The following is a 21,414-nucleotide window of genomic DNA, read 5'->3' as shown; positions in this document are numbered from 1 at the left end:
CTGTGGTCCCTGGCATTGTTCTGTGGCTGTTGCCACTAGCATTCCTAGGAGACAGAGGCTTGCATGGTAAATCTTTGCCTGTTTCCTGGTGGAGGATTTAAAGTGGGGAGAGAAAAGGAGCAGTCTTGAATGTAATTTATATTTTTGAAGAAAAAAAGCAATCACCAGTGCCAGATACAGAATTTTCATCCTGCAGTTATGGCTCTGCAGAGCCAGGACATTTCACATATTGTCTGACTGCTGGGTTTTTTTTAATTTGAGTGTTTATTGCTGCTCATTTCAGAAGAAATGGACACACGCCTGATCTTTGACTTATTGAGGTTAGAAAAGGTGGGAGCTGATGCATCAGGCAAATATCAATTATATTTCTCCTACAATACTTTTGTAGACTACCAACCCTTTCCAGCTCAGGGATTTCCTCTTCAATGTGTATTTAAACAGTGCTCCACACTTGAATATCTTTGATCTCCCCTTTTGACCACAAAAGCCTTTAGCATCCACAACATCCTGTGGCAGGGAAGTTCACCACTCTACTGCTTCTTGTATGGAAAAACACCTATTTCTGCTTGTTTCCAACTGGACATGTGTGATGCGTGTGCCCATAGCTCTGTGTAGAACCGCAGAATGGTTTTGATTGGAAGGGACCTTAAAGATCATCTAGTTCCACTCACCCTGCATGGGCAGAAGGTGTACTTTGGGAGCTGTGACGCATGCCGGCAATTTGTCACTGCAGAAACACAAGATTTGTTGTATTGATTGGTTTGAGCAGTAGAGGTGATAGGTCCCAATCCTAGGTGTATAGACCTACAGGAGTTTTATAGTACTTTAAAGTTTTCTACCCACGCTGAATTGCTTTAGTGCATTTTTTCACCATCTTCATAATGTAGCAGTACTCCTTAGAAACCGCTGTCTCATCACCTGCAATTCTCTAAGGGTGTGTTTTTTGATGTCACCCCTGCTTTTTTCCCTGCTTGTGTTAGTAGCCTTTTTTCTTACAATATGGTGGCCAACTTTCCATCTTCTATTCTGGGTTAAAATTTAAAACATGTTTCATACAGAATAATACCACTTATCTCATCCTTGTGGTTTTATCCTTTGCTCATACATTTTTTAAAAATACTTTATGTAGCTTCTGTAATTTACCTCTAGTCACCATAAAAATCGTTAATCACCACTGTTCTATGTGATTGTTCAGTCTGGCACATTGTTTCCTAGTCTCATTGTTTCTGTGCAGTCTGGAAAGGAGAAAAACATAGAACACAGGCCTGTGGTTTGTGTCTTGAAGAAGAAGGAGACATGAAAAGTGGAATAAGATAAACTGGTTTAGCTAAAGGCAGAAGAATGTTAAGTGTTCAAAGGAGATAAGTTCAAAGACAAGCAGAATCATGTCCGCTTTTATCTGTTAATATGGAAAATCTGCCAGCAGGCTGCCTCTCATTTGGCAGGCAAAAAAATACAGATTGTCAAATCCCTGTAGAAGCTGTTTAGGATTTTGTGGGCTGAATCATGATAGTTGGTATATCTTCAAAGGGCCTGTTCTTGGTCAGGCAGAAGTTGGGATGCATCGAGAACATAACATGGGGTTGGACATGATGAGTTTTGCAAGATTGTTATATCATATTTGCTTTCAAAAGCAGATTGTTGGCTGATCTTGGTTAGTCCAGCCAAGGAGGGATGTGACAAAGCTATATATAAAGGAACAACCGGTCTAAAAAAGATCTGCTAGGGTTTTTATCCTTTTTTTTTTTCTTTTTTTTTTTTTTTTTTTTTTCTTTTTTTTTTTTTTTTCTTTTTTTTTTTTTTTTCTTTTCCTGATAATGTGCATGCACACACAAAAGCTCCAAAGGATTACTGCCCTGGAAATTACAAGTGCCAAATTAATAGCTGCTCAAAGACCTCCTGTCACCAGGACGTAGAGCTCATGCACCAGGATGTCACTACAACCAGGGATTCAGCACAACATGAAGAGTGATTGGGCACTAGTAGAGCAAGAAGATCCAAGTAGTTACTAACAGCAACAAGAATTTTTAGCAGCCAGTAGCATGTGGTTTGAGCCCTGCAATGTATAGGCAGAGGCATATTATCCCATGTTTCTTTATTCAGTTCGCCTGCAAAACGACAAGATCAGTTGGGGCTCAGCTATCATCCTCTGCTGAAAATTTCCCCCATTCTGCTCTTTTCTGCAGCTCCAGCTCAATGAGCTGAGAAGCTTCTTCTCTAGTGTGATTCTGTGCAGTGCAGGCATGTTTGAGCTAGTCTTGAATCTGCAAGCTGCACAGCCACCGCACCTGGGGATAACTGCTGCCAGCTATCCCTTTGAGGCTAGATATATCTGTAGGAGCTGAGCTGAGTACTACCTGATACTATGATTCTGGCTAAGTCACTGAAATCTGCATGCTCATGTCCAAATTTCAGACTCACCTAACTGAAACCTAATTTCAGATCCAAGACTTGAAACAAACAGAAGGCCATTCTGCAGGATCTGGAAACCCTTTGAGCTGAGGGAAGGTTAGCTAACAGATGGACTGGAGGAAGTGAGTGGGCTTGGGATTATGATAAAAGAAATTGCCTAGAAAGGGAGAATAGCAGCTCCTCACTCTCTCCAACTGTGCAGTGAGATAAAAGCTGGTAGCAGCTTTGCAAAATTAGATATGTTTGGGAGATTGGACAGGTTTTCCTCTTCTGGATGCATTGTATTGTTCTAAAAAAGCAGAAACTGCAGGCCAGAGAGCATTTGCTAGTGCACAAATGGAAGGAAGGACTCTGACTCCAATGTTTGTTCTGTCCTCGAAGGAACTACTTTTACATTGCAAAGACCTGAGGCAGGGTCTTTGCCTGTCTCATTCTGCCCTTGGTCTGACTGCATACAACAGCTTTAATTAATTTGCAAAAAAAAATGTATTGGAGCAGAATTGTCATATTATCAGTAATGCTCTGCAGCAAGCTGTTTCCATTCCTCTCAGCAAGGCAAGGGATGTCAGGTTTGCTGTACTTTCCGGTGGCATCTGTTAGCTGCTGTGTTTTTCTACAAACCTGGACTCTTTGCTTGGGTGCCTTTGAGAGAACTACTAGTGACAGAGCCCTGACGTAACAGAACTTATCAATTTAATCTAATTAAAAATAAAGGGAAGAAAGAAACAAAAAAATCTACTTGGTATTATTGTTCAGGGACCTCTCTTTATTTTCCTTTGCTTATCAGATATTTTAGATTATGTCCCTTAAGTGCCTGTTGTGTTTCTGAAGGATGAACAACTGAAGTCCCACGAAGCTAAGCTGAAGCAGATCTCTACTGAGCTTGCTGAACATCGCTCCTATCCTCCTGACAGGAAGCTCAAAGGCAAGGAAATAGATGATTACAAATTGAAGGACCACTATCTGGAGTTTGAGGTATGTATGGAAAACATTATGACATGTACTTTTTGCGACTTGATGAAACAGCTGGTCTTGTAATTGGGGTACAGTCCTAAAAAGTTCTGTATTTTTCACATTACTTCACCAGGGAATATGTCCTTGCTAGATATGTCACAGCAATCTCAGAAGCTGGAATGTGGCTCCTCTTACTAAGAACTACCTGTGACCTTAGCCATGAATTCTCATCTGTAAATTTGGAGGATAAAAATGTGACCCTTGCCAGATGTATCTACTTGAGGAGATGATGAGGCTTTCAGGCAGGAGCTATGTCCTGTTGTAAGACTATGTGTTGCCTTGTTTGTTAGCATACCACTCTTTACAGAGTGATTGCATTCTGTGCTTATTGTTTCCCATTGGTACGTTCCAAAGGAACTGCTCTTTTAAAATTATTATCATAGCCATGCTTCATCAGAGCCATTTGTGTAACAGGGAGGTGGATGTCAGGATGAGCAGAAAAATGCTAGAATTAAAAAGCATGGGAGCAATTTATGAATACTAGGAATTTATTAATACTCCTAATCTATTAGGATATTGTTACAAATACCTGACAGCAGCTTTTATCCATCATGGTGTATGCCACATTGTAGATCTAGGTGGGAGGAGGTTGGCAACCCAGCAGTTATGTGGCATTTTTCATGGATGAACCTTTGAGCTTTTTTGTGCAGAACTGCAAGTCAGTCTTGTGTCTGAAAGGATCTTACTCTCGACTAAAGTCACTTCCTGGCAAAGAAAATACATAACCTGAAAAAGAGACAAAGCAGGAAATACAAAAGTCAGAGACAATCAGATGAGATGCTGGAGGCAACAAAAGCACCCAGAAATAAAGCAAGTGTTACATGAGTTTCTTCTGGAGAATCTGTTTCTACTTTTGGATTTGACTTCTGCTTTTGCAGAAGGTTGTAACTACTGCTTTGAGCTTGACTTTGCTGTAGCCTGGGGCTGCATTGCATACAGTGACCTTCGGATGCTTTGCACATGTTTTACTGCTGTTTTTTGTAGGGAACACAGTTGGCCAGTTTGTTCTTCTGCATCCTGTATACCTGAAATGACCTGACTAACAATCAAATGAGGAACTGGCTAGCAGGGCTGGCAATGAAAGTATACAAAACAGGAGAGACTATATAATTAGTGAAACAGCTGAAGTAAGGTGGTGGAACAGCTCACATGACTGAAGTGCCACCATAAATGGGTGCAGGCTTTTTAGAAAGGAAAGACAGAGATGGCAAGGAGGAGTCAGCCTTTACGTGACTGAGTAGCAGGCACACATGTAACTTTGCCTGAGAAAATATTATGACACAGCTTGAGACTTTGTAGGTTAGGATTAGCAGGCACACCAAGATGTGTGTTGTTGTGGTAGCTATCTGCTAGTCATTTTCCAAAAAATTGGAAGAAACCTTGTGTTTGTATGCCCTGGTCCTCCTGGAGGACATCAGCCACCCCTATGGCTGCTGGAGAGACAACACAACAGGTACAGGAAACCCAGGATGTTTCTGGAGTGCATTGATGACAAATTCTAGTATGTGTGACTGAGGAGCTGATAAGGAGAGGTTTATAAACTAGGAAGAACTGGTTGGGAATATGATCAGGGGTAACCTTCACAGCAGTGACCATGAGATGTTTGGCTTCATGATTCTGAAAGGAGAAGTCAAAGTGAAGAGGAGGATCACCAACACTGTACTTCAGAAGAGCTGACTTTAGCCTCTCTGGGGAGCTGCTAGGAAGAATCCTGTTAGATATGGCCTTGGGGGGAAGAGGGCTTTGGGAGAGTTGGTCACTCTTCAAGGATCACCTCCCTTAAGCTTAAAAATGGTTAACCTGGCAAGCAAGAAACCAAGCAAAGGTGGTTGAACAAGTTGCTTCTGGCAAAAGTCCATCACCAAAAGGAAGTGTGTGGGAAGCCATGGCAGGTTACACCATCCAGGCATGTAGGATTCTGTTTAGGAAAGTCAAAGACCATGTGGAATTGAGACTGGCAAAAGATGTGAAGGGCAAGAAGAAGGTATTCTACAGGTATGTTAACTGCAGGACAGCTGGCAAAAATGCAGACCTTGTTGGGGCTCATAATGGGATAGGGGATCTGCTCACAAAGAGTAAGTAAAGGCCAAGATAATCAGTGTCTTCTTTGTCTAGGTCTCTTCTGGTAAGCCCAGCCTTTAGCAGTCATGAATACGTAAACCCAGTGAGAAAATCTAGAGCAAGAAGACTTACCCTGGGTAATGGATGATAAAGTTGGGGATTATTTAAACTGGACATACGCAAGTCCAAGGTATATGATGGGATACACCCATGAATGCTGAGGAAGCTGGGTGATGTTACTGCAAGACCACTCTTGATTACCTTTGAACGGTCGTGGTAGTCAGGGCTGAGGACCAAGGGTCTGAAGACTGAATGAAAGCAAATGTCATGCATGTCTCCAGGAAAAACAAGGAGAAAGTCTGCAGGCCTACAGACTGGTCAACTGCTTCTCTGAAGGAAGATGATGGAGCAAATTCTGCTGAAAATCACTACCAAGATGATTGTGAACATGATAACCTGTACAATGAATTGTCTGGTATGATGGATGAGGGGAGAGCAGTGGATGTTGTTTGATCTTGACTTTTAGAAGGACTTTGTCATTATCTCCTTTAACATCCTCACAGAGAAGATAATAAAGTGTGGACAACATGGAAGTTGACGGTAAGGTGGTTTGGAAAATGTCTGAACAATTGAGATCAAAGGGTTACAATCAATGGCACAACATCAGTTTTGAACACAGGATATACAGAGCAAGCCACACACATTTATTCTGTAGGGGTCTTCTGCAGCTTTGGAGAGCAAAGAGTTTCTTGGCTTTGGATCCGTGACACAAAGTTTATTTTCTGTTCCTTCTAGCAGCATGGTGAGATAGGATGAAACGTAGGCTGGAGCCTTAATTGATTCTAGAAAGACTGATGGAGAAATAGACCACTGTGGGTTTTTTGTTTCGCTGCGTTTTCTGTCAATATTATCATGGCAGTCATCAGAGTAATATTACTCAAGTACCCCAGTACAAAGCAGAACCAGTACAGCCCAGGAAACAAAGAGTGTCTTATTCCCTAGTGAGAGCCGTGAACAGCAGTTGAACGGTGTAGTTCAGATATGTGATCAGCACTGGAAGAATGCTTGTCTAGGCAGACAAGTGATAGCACCCACTTCACTTTTGTGTGAGAGATGGTCATTGAAGTTGCTGTCCAATACTGTGTTACCTTCTTGTCTTCACACTTGGCACAGATTTTGCAGGCCATGTTGAACTACAAATAGGTAGTTAAAAAAAAAATAAGGTGGGCTATATAAAAATCAAGCACTGTCAGGGTCAGACAGAAGCTGGTGATGGACCTTGCTGCAGGAGGTCAAAGTAAAAGGGCAAAAGGCAGGTGCGGCAGTATTTTTTACTTGGTTCTTTCAGGCTGAGCCTGGAAACCAGGTCAGAGGGCCATGCTGTTAAATCTCCAGAAGCACACCAAAAGGGTCTCTCTGGGTCCCAAAGAAAGCAACAAGAGTTCCAGAAAGAAGGAAGGAGCTAGATTCCTTTTCTGTAGTTCTCATTGTGCCTTTTTCTTCACCCACCAGCATTCCCTTCTTTCCTGTTCCTGTTGAAAGACAAGTGAGATGCTGTTTGCTTCTTGTAGTAGGTGAACCAGGAGATGCATGGTCATTTTTCAGGGAGGCAGCCAGAAGCATTTCTTTTTGCTGGTGCTTTTGCTTGTAGACACCAAGGAAGAAACATTTCCTCTAGTTGTCTGAGGAAGTACTTCTCCAGATTATGGCTGATCATTGCAGTAAATTTGTAGTTTGAGAGAGATTTTGAGTGCTGTTAGGTGAGAGCTGAAGCCATAATTTGACAGATAAATAAATTTGACAGATGGCTAGCTGATCTCTTTATTATGTGCATTCAGTCTTCAGAGATAATACTGCAAAAGCATTTGGATGGTTTAACTTTGGTATTTTCAGTTTCTTGACAGAATTTTCCATGTTGCTTTCTTTTAAGGAAAATTTTTCACCAGTGTTAATATCTAGCTTCAAATGTCAGGTTACTAAAAGAGCAAGTTTGTTGCAATTGAAATCAAATAGAACTTTCTAAATGTGTTGCTTAATTGCAATAGAAACCACGGCCCAACAAAGGCCAGGGGAAAATTGTAGATGGTATGCATACAGGGCAGAAACTGGTCCTGCATTTCCATTTGATTGCTGAGTCTTGTGATCCTGGTGGTGTAACAGTATGGCAATGAAGTCCCTCTCTCCATGGACTAACATGACAGTGGTCCCAGGATTAGACTACTGGCTTGACTTCTGTTTTGCAGAGGTGTCCCATTCACTGTGGGATGAATGATGCATCATCATCTGGGTTCTTGCTGTTTCTCCATTTCCTTTTTTATTGAATGACACATCTTACCTGCTTTATGTATTTGTCTCTTGCATTGTGGTGCTGGAGCTCCAGATCTGGAATTGATAAGAATGCTTTTTCAATTCCATTTTTAGATGGATTCTTTTATGATACTCTGAGGTTTTGTTTATTCAAAGGACTATTTGGAAAACCAACCGTGTTCTCTCCTGTTTTGTTTTTTTTTTCTTTATATTCCGTACTTAAAAGCTGCTACCAAGCTTTTTTTTTACTTTCTTCCCTTGTGTAAGTATTATTCTCGTTTATTATTTTATTAAAAATTCTTCTTAAATACTTTTTCCTCTTTTGGGAGCTTTCAGTGGTTTTGTCAGGGGCAGTTCATTAAATAAATCCCAGGAGGTAGGTCTGGCCTTGCAGAACATACTCTTACAGGATTGGTGATGGCCAGTCTGAGCTTAGGAGGACCCTGCTTTGGCTTCTCCCCCTGTGGACTAGGGCAGCAGGGTCTGCTGGCAGGAGTGGAGGGAAGCAGGGAGCCAAAAAGAACAGGATTTTTGTTAGCCCCTAGTTTCCTGCCTTTTATTTCCATGCCTGCATGAGGCGCAGAACATCTCAATCTGTGTGAGTATGGAACATGAGTTTGGGTGACTAAGGTCAGCAGGCTGTTGCTTGCAGTTGTTACTTAGGAGTCACCATGTGCTCAGACTAGCTGCAAGCCACCATTCAGGAGAGCACTGGGATTTGTGTGCTGCAGAACTGAGTGCCTCTCGTTGCACAGTACCCTAGGTTCAACCTGCCTAAAATGCTTTTTGTACCATGTAATTTACATTAGCCACCACTGTTCATCAGGCACTAATGTTTGCATTCATATTGGACTCGGCTTTTAAGGGCAGCAGAAGCCATTAAGTTACCCAGATGGTCTCTCAAATGCTTCTGCAGAATTTCTTCCAGACTGATTCAGGCCTTTCTTTTCATTTTCCAGAAAAATCGCTATGAGATTTACATTGGCCTCCTGAAAGAAGGGGTAAAGGAGCTTCTCAGCGGAGGTGAGAATGAGGCACCAGGACTGAAGAAATCCCACTCAAGTCCTTCATTGAATCAGGAGTCTCCAGTTAGTGCCAAGGTGAAACGCAATGTCTCGGAGAGGAAGGACCACAGGCCAGAAACACCCAGCATTAAGCAGAAGGTCACTTAGTGTGGAAATAACAACTAGGGGAACAGCCATGCAGCAAAGTACCGGTGGTCAAATTTTTTTCATTTAATAACCTGTCATTCATAAGAACAAGTGCATCTGCCTGAATGGGGTGTTAGTGACATTTTCTATTGTATATTTTGCTGTTTCTGTGCAGATTGTGGGAGATGTCTTTGCTCCTGCTTTGCTTTGCTTTGTTAATTTATCATTTAGCAGTTGAAGCATTGGGACGTTTTTTTGTGTTGTTCTGTTTCTAAAGGAGCTGGGGGAGGGGTAGAGCTCTGTGATGAATATTCTCTCCCTTCCCTGTTGGCATGTGGCTTTCATCTCTCAAGTCACTTGTCACTTTATTTATGTGGTGAGTGAGAAAAGTAACTGGACAAATGCTGCAGTTCTGTGAGTGCAAGCTGTAGTTGTGAGAAGAGCTGTGCAAATGGGCAGCTGCAGAAGGATGGCTAGAGCCTAGGGTGCTGGAATCACTGATTTCCCGACAGCGCAATGCATGTTGGTACTGGTACTTAGCGCGGGTGCTACTGTAAATAGTCACTGTTGCTTAACGTTATTGCATTGACCTTGGACCCACAAGCACAAAGGAATAAAACCTGGAGACCTCTGGCAATGCTGGAATGACAACTTTGGAATAATTTGTTTACTTCCTTCCAAGCAAAGAGTCGTCTTCAGAGTTAGCAGGCTGGGGCTATCCAAACTCATGCTATTGCTGCTGGCAAGGAGATTAGGGATTACCCAGTTGGAAGGCTACCTAGGCTTTAAATTTATTTGCAGTGAAGGCTGCTGTGGATGTCAGCCAATATTATTGTATTTTAAAGACAAAGGGCTTTAGTGTAGTTTTTAACTATATGCTCTCCCTTTGCTGCTATATAGAGCCTTATGATATGTTGTACCCTGATGCTTCCCCTTCCAGCAGTTTCCTTGTTGGTGTGCACAGATAGGTGTCTGCAATTTCTCTGCTAGTGACAAAGTACTTTGCCTTTTTTCTTCGGAAAGGGATTTTCCTCATCTCTCCATTTTCCTGCTTCAGCTCACACATAGGTGGAAGAAGCTGGTGCAAATTGCAGAAGGGGACAGACAAGTCCTCGCTGCAGGCCAGGGTTTGATGCTGTCCTGGCTACTCCATACCTGGACAGCAGCACAAGGCAGTCCCAGCTTTGTCAGATCGTACCCTGCACCCACAGGGTACCAGCCCACCTTGCAGCTTCTGTGTACCCTACACCAGGCTTTCAGAGGGGAATGCAGGACTGGGAGAGACCACCCTGGGTAGAGCTGGGTACCTGAAAGCACCCTGTTTGTGCCACAGCCCCTTCAAGTGGTCATCAGACACAGGGAGTGGAAAGATGAGGTTGAAATTATTTTGCTGCTTCATGGCTGCTCTTGCCAGGGCAGTATTGTGGATCTGCAGAGAATGCTGACTCACCTGTTATTGAACACTCTCGGTTTTAATCTCAAGTTGGATTCTGGCCCACTGGGTGAGCTTGGGAAGGTCTCTCCCATTCTGACTCACCCTTCCCCTTTATGCAGCAGTACAACCAAACCAGCCCTGCTGCAGAGCACCTAGGGAGGTAATTTTGAGGGCCAGTTGAAAATTGTGTGTTGCTGTTTATTTTTGTTGTGCCTGGCACAGGGCAGCCTTACTGACAGATGTAATTCTTAATGCATAAAGAAACATCAAGATAATGCAAAGCCTGTTTAGAAATGCACTGCTTTTTCAAGCCCAAGTAGTCTTAGGGCCACACATCAGAAAAATTACCACCTGAGTGGATTTGTGCTCTGCCAGACTTCCCAAGGGGTCCAAGTCAATCAATCTAGTTTATGGAGCTGCCAGTTCAGTGGGCAGGGCAGGAGGTCATCAAAGAGAAAAGGACCTTAGCAGGCACCATATGACTTGCCTCCACTCTGAGGACCACTGTGCAACAGCTTTCCTGGTGCAATGCTCACCGCTGGCTGTTACAAAGACATTACAAAGACATTGTTAGATGCTGGGAGGTGTTGGAGCAAATCAATCCTTGCAGCCTGGCAGCAAAGCCAGATGGGAACTGCTACCACATTGGAAAGAATCAATCATAGGGTGAAGGCAACCTTAAAGATCTTCAAGTTTCAACCCACTGCATGGGCAAGGACACTGCCCAGGGTTCTCAAAAGATGTAGTAATAGATGTAGTCTGCCACTGAGAATGGCCAGTCTGTGCTAGAAGTCAGGAGGTTAACTGCTAACCCTGGCAATATTGCTAAAAACTGCAGCATCATGAATAGAAGCCATCAGTGCTTGTGAAGTGCTGGGTCTTTAGAGGGTATGCCTGATTACTACTATGGAACAAAAGTTTGGTCCTCCTCCTGTAGAAGGGAGATGCCTTCTGCTGCTGGAGCCATAGTGGTGTGGTGCAGCATGCTATGTTAGGAGACATCGTGTAGACAGGTGCACGATAGTGCTTATGGGGAGGGGTTGTTTGAATTAATCAAGTGTGGTAGACCAGCAGCTCATGGAGGGGAAACATATCCAGCAGAACCCTGCAGCTGCTCATCATGCTCTGTTAAAATAAACAAGCAGAAGAGAGAAAAGAAATTAATTTGGGGAATGCTGAATGCACATTGAGAGGAAAACTTGTCCTGACTTAGATAACAGTGTTAGGCAGCATGCATCAGAAACAAACAAATACACAAAAAATATGTGCAGATTTGTAAATGGGCCCTGCTTGGCTGTCAGGGCAGGATTATCTGGATAAGTTTTTAGAAGGCAAGCTGCATCATGCCAAGGAAACTTCTTGTGATTATGGAGTGCAATGCTTTAAAGGCAAAGAGGTGACATTTACATTTTTATTCCTGGCTTTTAAAATATTCTGGTTGCTATAGGCTGCAGGTAAACTGCTGATCTCAAAAATAAATTAACTGCTGTAAAATGCTTTTCCCAGCTTTGACACAGAAACTGGATAATTCCTCTTCATAACCATTGCAGAGGATATAATTTGAAGCAGTAGGAAAAGTCAAAAAGTGAACTGTGAAAGTGATATTTTTGTCATTATTTATTCTCTATTTCCATGTGTACTTGTAAACAAAGGAGGGCATATTTTTTAAAGCCTTGTCTGGGTTCAGCAAATGCAATTTTTCACTGCATTTTTCAGTCATTGTACATTGGTTGGGTTTGACACACTGTAGGTGAGAATGCTGAGGCACGCAGATTACTTTACTATAAAATTGTCAAGTTCTGCTCAAGTTTCAGGTAACAATTTGCTCCATTCCTTTACAGATACTAGGCATCCTGGGTATGTGCGAAAATGCACACCTTGAAGGCTGACAGAAAAGGTAATATTGTTGCAAAGGCCTGAGGCTCCTGGACTTCCCTGGGAATAGGATCATTACTAAGCAGTACTGCAATTTGCTTCCTCCCACCCCAATCCTATTGTAAAGTTGGGGAGGTTGTTCTCAGGAGGCCTCAGAGGTGCATCTTCCTGTATGGCACCACTGAAATTCTGGCCAAAGAATTTTGCCTTTCTTTGCTGAAATGTTTGCCTTTAGCAGAGATCAGTGCTCAGCGACTCAGGAGCTACTATTGCAATGAAGGATTCTCTGCTGGTTTCCAGCCTTCCCCCTGGACCCACCATGCTCCTGAACCTGCTCAGGGCAAGCAGGAGTTACAGCAGACCACCCTGAGCTTGTATATGTGCAAGCCAGCATTTGTGTCAGTGATTCAGGGAGGTATCATCCTTCCTTGTCATCCTCGCTGCTGCAGCATGCAGCTATCGCTTAGGCAGAACCTCTGCCTGCATATTGAGCAGGGGGATGCAAAGGAAGAAGGGTGGGGCCAATGGCTCCCTGCATCTCCACTCTTAGGATGCAGACAGAGGGCCTGAAGGGACACATGCTGCACAGAAGCATTGGTGGTTGCTCACCCTTTATGGGCTGGATCATCTCCTCTCCACAGCGGAAGAGGCAGAGGAGGACTTCACCTGACACCAGAGTGGTGAGTGAGGACAAAATTATCTTCATGTCTCCCCACTCAGCCACCAGGGCAGGTGAGATACTCTCCCAAAGCCAAAACCTCGTTCTCTATGATTCAGCAAGATGCAGGGGTCTAGTTAAGCTGTTTTTTCTTCAGTAGCAGCTCCAAAATAGACTACCTGGGCTGTCTGTGTGTTTTTATGTGTCTTGCAGATAAATCACGCATGGACCAGTGAACATGACTACAGCTTTTAAATCCCGTATTTTTGTTGTCTTTAATTGATGAACAGAGATAAGTCGGCCAGCAGAGTGATTAATGCAGTGGAGCTGTGGGGGAGCACTGTTCAGCTGTGACGCCAACTCAGACTGTTTTTCATCTGTAGCCAGCCACTTGTAAATGGTTATACGAAGCTTTCTAAGGGCTTGTAACAGTTCATCCCTTAAGTGCTTTCCCTCTGATCCTTCCTACTCCCAAGATGTTGTCTATCCAAGTTTGGAGGCTGCCCTGTAGAGTGGTGCTCAGTGCAGCCCTGCTTTGAGCAGGGGTTTGGCCTAGCAGACCTTGAGACTGGAATTGTTTGACTTTTCACAGCTCCAGTGCCTTTTGGTAACAAGGCTGGTTGTTCTTCTGCCTGAAATAGCTGATATTTTTCTCTGATAGGGGAGTGAGGTTCTTGCTTGATAGAGTAGCTCTTCAGTGAGGTGGTGGTTGGGGCAGTGGAGAAAGTCAAAAGTGGCAGGGGTTTCACTGGGCTTCTGAGGCATTGTATGGCAATGTTCTTGAAAGCAGGGCAGGCTTTTCTCTGCAGATGGCGTACAACTTACTGTGTCTGCATTCTCCATCCCTAAATCAATTTTGCCTTATCACAGTCTGACAGCTCCTCCTTCTCTGTCAAGCTGCTTCTGTCTGTCATCTTAGCACCTCAGCTGCTTCTGTGTAACAGGTCACTTTCCTTCCATGCTTGCAGAAATCCAGACAATGTGACTGTCCCATCTTGCCTTGAGAAAACCTGCTCTGATGCACTGCTGCATTGTGTGGATAACTCTGTGAACAGCTTTTTCATTTTGTGTTTCCCAGCCACAGTTATAACTGGGAAGTGTGAGACAGAGTTTTAGACTGTCATGATCCTCTAGCATTATGCAGCAGGGATGCAAGGTCCTCCCTCCAACACTCAGACCAGACACTTCTGACATTCCAAGTCCCCTTCCCAGAGGTCTCAGAGGCAGAGGCAACCCATGCTGTGGGGAAGCTTTGAAACACTGTTTTGCTATGAGTTGGGTACTTTTCAAATCAAGCCATGTATTTTGCAGCCTTCTGGGAAGCTGTATATAAAAAAAAAAATTAGTGCTGTTTTCAACCAGTGTCCCGCAGGCAAGGAGAGATGGTATACTAGTTGTTGGAAACACCATCTCCTGCAGAGGCGAAGGCCAAGAACACACCTCATCTCAAGCAGTCTTCCAGCTTTCTGCCTGTTTAAATCTTCCTGAGTATTGCTCTCCCCAGACTCTGGCACATCACATCTGCTCTGAGAGGGGAGTTGTAAAGTCCACATTTCTCCACAGAGCATGACCAGAGCTCCCCAGTTTGTGCTCCCAGCATCTGATAGCTAGGCTGCCTAGAGCAGTAAGCCAAAGAAGCTGTCTTAGAAATTTCTTTGAAAGAGTTAGTCTGCAGCTTGTGCTTTTCAGAGGGTATTTTTAGTACATATAGAAGCAGCATGCCTGGCCTCTCCTCTTTTGTCTCCCAGAGCTCTCCTAGCACCACAGGTGCAGTATACTGAGCTGCTTCACTGCATGGGACTGGAACATTTGCTCCAGCAAAAAGAGGCTTTGTCAGTCTCCAAGAAAGAAGATTATTATAGGTATGGGTTACTTTTGGGGAGATTGTGATTGGACTCATGGCAAAAGTTTTTCACCATGGGAACAATTAGACACTGGAATAGTCTCCCAAGGGAAGCTGTGGACTCCTCTACATTGGACACTTTAAAGACTCAGCTTGACAGGGTGCTGGGGCACCTAATTTAAACTATATTTAACAAAGAAAGGTTGGACTGGGTGATCTTTGAGGTCCTAGAGATTACCTAGAATTGCTGGCTTCTTTTTCCACCTACACTCTGCTGCTGGAGGAGCTGCCCCTACCACCTGCTGCTTTTCTCCCTTGCAACAGCAGCACCCTCATCCGGGGTGCCTCAGTCCCATTGTTAAGAGATTGTTTTAAGTAAGAGCAAGGAAGACAGGTCCTGGGGAAATGTGTCCATATGCTATGTGGGTGTGGGCAACATTGAGCTGAACAGTGAAAGGAGGCAGGGCCAGCTCTTCCTGAGAGAAAGTACCTCACTCATCCATTTTGTTAGCTGTGTTGAGGCTGCATTTTAATTATTTGTTAGAGCACTTCTCTTAGCAAATGCAAGCTATGGCTTTCCCAAAAGACCACCACTGACCTAACTTTGGTCCTGTAGTCAGAAGGAAAAAAATTTAGGACAGCCCAAAGCATACTTTGTCTTCCCCTTTGAACAATGAACTACTCCGTATAAAACATAAATGTCTAAACAGTGAAGGACTTCCCCTGGTATCTGCTGTTAAATCTGTGCCACGAATCAGCTGAGGTACAGGCCAGAGATTTATTTGGACGAAGAAAAAGTTCATCATTTAGCACTTTCAATCCTTGCAATGCTACTACCTAGAAGAGCGAGATTTTTCTCTGATGTAAACCGCTGTAATTAGTAGCCACTCTGTAGTGGTGGTCCTGTATGTGACTCACCTACATGAGACCAGCACATCTCTTTGTTTGAGCCGGGGAGATTTGAGCTTTGCCTTGGGTTTCAGCTTCACCTCGGGGGGATGTTTGGTGCAAAATCCTCTGAGTTCCCTGAGCCTCTTGCTGGGAGGGGGACAGTCATTGATGTCCAGTTGGTACTACTGCATAGGGCAAACACTACTGGTGATACAAGTCTTAAATCACTTGCACACTTACGAAAACATGCTCAGTGCTGTCAAATTCTGAAAGACTATAGGATGAGAACAGGGGTGGATTGTGTGAGGTTGGATAAAGAAACAGCTTTTTGGCAGTTTGGAAACTTTAAAATCACTACTCTTTGCGTGAATCTAAGGTTTACATTACTTGATGAATGTGTTTAAGTGATGCCTATAGATGTGTGTATGTATTTCATAGGTATATTAGGGCTTCTGTGACTCAGCACTCCAAAGCCTGTGGTTCTTTCCTAAGGCTTAATTTGGTCAAAGCACTTCAGCAGCTGCAAACTTTGTTAGTATGCTTGTTCTAGTTTTTCTCAAATTAGGTTAAACAGTCATCAGGGCTTTCACAGACTTAGGGTATCCCTTGAGCTGCCTTGATCTCCATGTGTTTGTCTGCCAGGGCCTGTCTGTTGGTCTGCATGTGGAAAGCAAAGAGATACATTAAGAGTCCAAGCAAGGGTTACTGACTGGGATTTTCTGCTAGCTCAACACTGGGCTAACTCTCTCTTTGTTGATATCAGCCAGTGCCTGCATTGGAAGCAGCTGTGGTGACTTCTTCTGAAAACCACACTCTGAGGATCTATTACACAGCTTTACTTCAGAAAATCTTGACCTTTCTCTGTGAAAATTCAGCAAGGGGACGTCATGTCCAAAACTGTCCAAGCAGGGCAGGTGCCTGTGTTGTCTCCTGCAGATACAGCTGTCTGGCATTAGTCAGGGTTTCTTTCTGCATCTGTACATATTTAGAGGAGAATATCTGGCTCATCAGCATGGAACAAGAGCAGCAGGGCTGAAAAATCTCTCGTGGGCATCTTGTATGCCTCCCAGAGGTTTCCCTTGGGAGGTATTAACAATCTTTTAAAAAGTGGCTGGTATCAGTATACTAAGACTTAAGGAAACCCAGTAGGTTTTCTTGTTCCACTCTTGTCAGAACAATACTAGCATTATCTGCATTATACCTGGAAAATGACTGTAAAGCCTGAGGGTGGGATTGTTACCTAGAGTCATAAAACTCTTCTCGTGCAGCTACCTTGAAGCCCTTGAGTAAGGTCTGTGAAGCCACTTCTTTGTGCTTAACTAGACCATGGCCAGAGCATGTCTGGGGGTATATGAGCAGACTGCAACTCAGGATAAAGAGGGACATCCCAATTACCCTCCACTGGGCAAGCTGTAATCCTTTTTAAGGCACTGAGCTTCTCCCTTGGGATAGTGCTGTTGATCTTAGAGCTGAAACTAGGAAGTGTCATTTTCCCTCTACCTGAGCTGTTGCAGAGCTGTTTTCCCTTAGGCCAAGAAAGAGGACTGAATTATCAGTTATTGTTGTGTGGTACCCATATGGGAAGAGTAACTCTCTGCAGTTGTAGTACAGAAAAAATACTCTGTGCATGTGCATACACACAACGCCCTGTGCATCTCTTGCATGCAGAAATGACCTGACAGGGCCGGACAGCAGTCCTTGCACGACCTTTCCTCTGGGTGGCGTCCTATCCCTTTTGCTAAGCACAGGAACCTTCTTTCTGGTAACCTTCAACACAGTTTACTCATCACTGAACTGCTAGAGTGTTTTTCATCCAACACACTAGAGACTCAGTCCCAGTCTCGCTGGCTTGTTGTAATTTCTTGATCTGCTGTGAAACAGCATTGAGATGATCACTGAATCTTTTCAGCAGCATGAAATTTGCTGCTCTGACTCTTGGAGCAGTCACTGTCTCAGGCTTGAGACTGTCCTGCCATCAGGAATGTTTTGTCCCTGGGAATACGTATGACCAGAAAAGCATACTCCTCAGAGGCCAGAGTCAGAGCTGTCTAGACTTAAGTCACCCTGGTTCATAGGAGGTGTTTCTACATGCTGCTGATGTCCATAAGGACATATATTTGCTTGCACAGAGATGCCATCCTGAAGCAGAGTTGTTGCTCTTCTACAGATACCACAGGATGTTCTCCCTTATTCTCTTTTATGTAACTGGTACTAGAATGATAATTTCCTGATAAATGAAGGCACTTAATCAGTCCTCTTCCCCTTGGAAGAAGGACTTTTGGGGATATTGTTATATCATTTAAAATAATATTTTGGAATTTAAGTTTACATTGCTTTATTTTTCACTTGAGCTGACTGTATATAAATATTTTCCTCTATTTTATCATTGCTGATAAAGTAAGCTGATGGTATACAGACACATAATTTGCCTTTGATGTATTGAAACTGTGAGAAATAAAGTAGACTTCTCTCTTGTGTCAATGTTCCTGACTATAATTCTGTTCCTCTGTGTTTTTCTAAGTTGGAATAAATGTTGCTTACAGGCAACAGAAAGCCTGCAAGCTTCCCAATAATTTTTATGTAATTGAAATCAAGCAACCCTAGTGAAGGATCTCACATATGTGTAATGATATATGTATATGTACAAACTTTAGAAAGAAATAAACCAAATGTATTTCATCTGTTGCAGCTGAATGTTTTTTATTGGAGCTTTTACGATTACCTTCCTATTGGTAAGAACATGAAGGTGGCTTTACTAGTTCATAAAGCAGCCTTTGGCTGTCCTGCTCAAGGAAGATACAGACCAATTAGCTGGTGCAGTCTTTCACCAGAGCACCCTTCTGAGTTCTGGCAGTCAGCAGTTTCAAGGTTTGCTGAGCTGGAGGGTGCTTGTTCTGTCTGTCTTGGAGAGGCAGTCTGGACCAGAATAGCTCTGCCAGGGCAGAGCCAGTGCTGCCTCACACAAATATAAAGAAAATTTTCCTTTCCAAAGGAAGCACAAAGAGGCATGTGATGGAGGTAACAAATGAGACAGTGGTACTGCATGCACACAAGTCCTGTGTGAGGTGGTCTGGGACATGTCTCTCTTCCTTTTGCACCTCTGCAAGAGCTGGCTTCTTCTCTGGGCTGTTAACAGTGTGTATAGTCTGCAGACTTACCACCACTTAGCTGTGAAGAGTTGCCAAGAAGAGAATAAATTGATTAAAAATGAGTTTGCTAGCACATGGGTAAGAAGAGATTGCATCAAACAGCTGTTCAGAAATAATTGGGAGTTGAACTCAAAGTTTTTGTGACATTGTTTGCTTGAGGACATTGTCAAGGTTGGTAATGGCTGTTGGTTTTGTGGATGCAAAGCAAAAGCCATGAGAAGCAGCAAATTTGGACACTAAAGAAAAAGGAGTGGAGAGAGACAGAAATGGGAGTGGGCAAGAATTGGTGGCTATTCCAAGTGAGAGGAAGCAGGCTGAACAACACACAGAAAGCATATAGCCTTGTGCTTGTCATTCTTGGCTACACATAGCTCAAGGTGGGAAGATAGGATATTGTGTAGAAGTCATTAACAGGGCAAATAAAGAGGATATATCCAGTACCAGTTGGGGTATGAAGAAGCTTTACAACAGGCCTGGGAGCTTGTATTTGAGGACAGTAGTGGGGAAGATAGGGGTTTTTTCTTACCAAGATTTCAGTGAATGTTTGACCATCTTGAGATGGTTGTTTCTTAATATTTTTCCTCCTAGAGACTCAGCATATTGCCTTTAGATTAAAGACCTCCAGTACTTAAGATAGGAGCTTGCTTTTTTTCTTTTTTTTTTTTTTCCCCACGTTATGTCATGGGATGTCAGATCCTTTCATTGTTGTTCTATCCTGGTTACTACAAAGCACTTGAAGATTTTGGTTCCAGTACATTCTCCTGGATTAGTAGAAATTTTATGAAAAGACTAAACAAAGTAGTGGTGAGGACGGGTGGGAGTATTTAACAAAGATGTATTCAGTGCCTCCTATGAACCCAAATGAATGTTTGAACCATGCCTGAATGTTAATGTCCATGCTGCTCAACACATCTTCTCCTATTTTGTCTTCACAGCTGACAAAGTTAACATAGCTTTTTCTGGTGATCCCTTTCTGCCTACAATCAATAGTCGCATCACTTTGCTCACAATGCATTATACTAGAACAAAATGAGAGAACAGGTGCAAAGTGATAGATGCATTTATTTTGTCTCATTGTCTGTTTTCTGCTCAAGCTTCCAAGTGCAGAATATAATTATTAAGTGAGCCTTGAGAGGTCTAGCAAGTGAATCCTCCACAGTCCACAGAACCTTCACTTCCCTGGCTATTCATAAATAATGTAGCATGAGAGAGCAACTTAGCCCATAAGTAAAGCACAACTTGGTCTGAAATTGTCATGGGTATCTCTAGATTAGAAATGGGAGAAAAGTTCTTATCCAGCTGAGTGCTAATGTACTGCAGTGGTTGCCTAAACAACATGGAAAGGGCAAAAATACCCAGGAGGTTTTAAGGTGGAGCTTGAATGGGAATGAACCAGGTTTTTGTGTGTTACAGAATTGTCCTGGTTGGGAAAGACCTGTAAGATCACTGGGTTTGACCGTCAACATTCCCTCCCCCTACTAAAATAAGATATATTTAGGTCACTGAGCCCACCAAAGCATGTCCTGAAGTGCATCATCTACATGGTTTTTAAATACTTCCAGGGATGTCAGGCTATTGCATGTTCTAGCTGTTTCTTTCTATGTTTGTTACTGAATTTATATTTTGAAAAAAAATTTTGCTAGCCACCATACTAGCTACTTCTCTCAGAAAAATTTCCATGCTAAAAAATATGAGCTACTTCATAAGAGCTAGCCACCATTCATTGACATAGCTGTCATTAATCTTTTGGAACTTCTGGTCCCATTCCACAGCTTGGTTTTGGGTAGATCAGGTATGAAGATGATGTGGGTCTTTGTGTTGCTGGTCTGCTCTTGACAATGAGACATGAAGACAAGAAGATTAACTGGGATGAGGTGGTGCAACCAAGGTGAAGTAGACTACTTTGTGTTGGAGAACATGTAAGGTAAGGTGTTGCTGTAATGAACTGCAAACCTGTGGGGAGGTTTTTAGCCCCTGTTTGCTGGCAGGATGCACGAGGGGTACTATATAAGTCTGAGATTGCTCTATTAACAACTGTGGAAACACCAGTCTTTGGTATGGATGTTGCTGAATTGGGCCAGAGAGAAAAAGTAATGAGGGACACATTGTGTTTTAGGGAGGAGCTTGGGCAAAGGAAGAGAGGTACAAGGATGGCAAAAAGGTTGTTCCAGAAGTAGAAACCATGATGAAAAAATCAGATGAGGAACAAAGGACAGGGGAATCTTCTTAAAGGAAGAGTGCAGGTGCTGACAGACAACAATAATAATAACTTGCAAACCTGAGCTGGTGGGACTCCCACTGGGCTTTCCATCAGGTTTGTGTCTGAAAAACTTGGTGTGCGAAGGTGTGTTGCAGAGGGATAGATTTCCACCCTGGTTATAGGTTATGTAGGGAGGGAAGGGTGATAGATTTGTAGATGAATCGTAGATATGTGTGAGTCATTATATTTAAGAGTGTTAGATTAGCAGCTTTATAATTTTGTGTAATAAGGTGGGAAATAGTATAATTGCAGATTAGCAATAGTGATGTGATTGTATGATAGTCAGTATATTAAGTAATCAATAATAATAATAGACTGACTAGTTACATCTTGATCTTGTAATTTAAATGGAGGGAGA

At 43.0% G+C, this 21,414-nt stretch overlaps 1 protein-coding gene across 1 annotated transcript in view; it reads left to right on the top strand.

Annotated features, from left to right (window-relative positions):
* PSD3 (pleckstrin and Sec7 domain containing 3) overlaps positions 1–18,326 on the top strand; it is a 112,479-nt gene extending 94,153 nt beyond the window's left edge. The window contains exons 16-17 of the mRNA XM_030466705.1: positions 3,244–3,387; positions 8,754–18,326. Of these exons, the coding sequence (XP_030322565.1) occupies positions 3,244–3,387; positions 8,754–8,966 (357 nt within the window). The 3' untranslated portion in view covers positions 8,967–18,326. The remainder of the gene's footprint in view (positions 1–3,243; positions 3,388–8,753) is intronic.
* Positions 18,327–21,414: the final 3,088 nt, after the last annotated feature.

Source organism: Calypte anna, chromosome Z (assembly GCF_003957555.1).
Source record: "Calypte anna isolate BGI_N300 chromosome Z, bCalAnn1_v1.p, whole genome shotgun sequence".
NCBI classification, from domain to species: Eukaryota; Metazoa; Chordata; class Aves; order Apodiformes; family Trochilidae; genus Calypte; species Calypte anna.
This window is presented reverse-complemented; position numbering and strand designations above follow the sequence as displayed.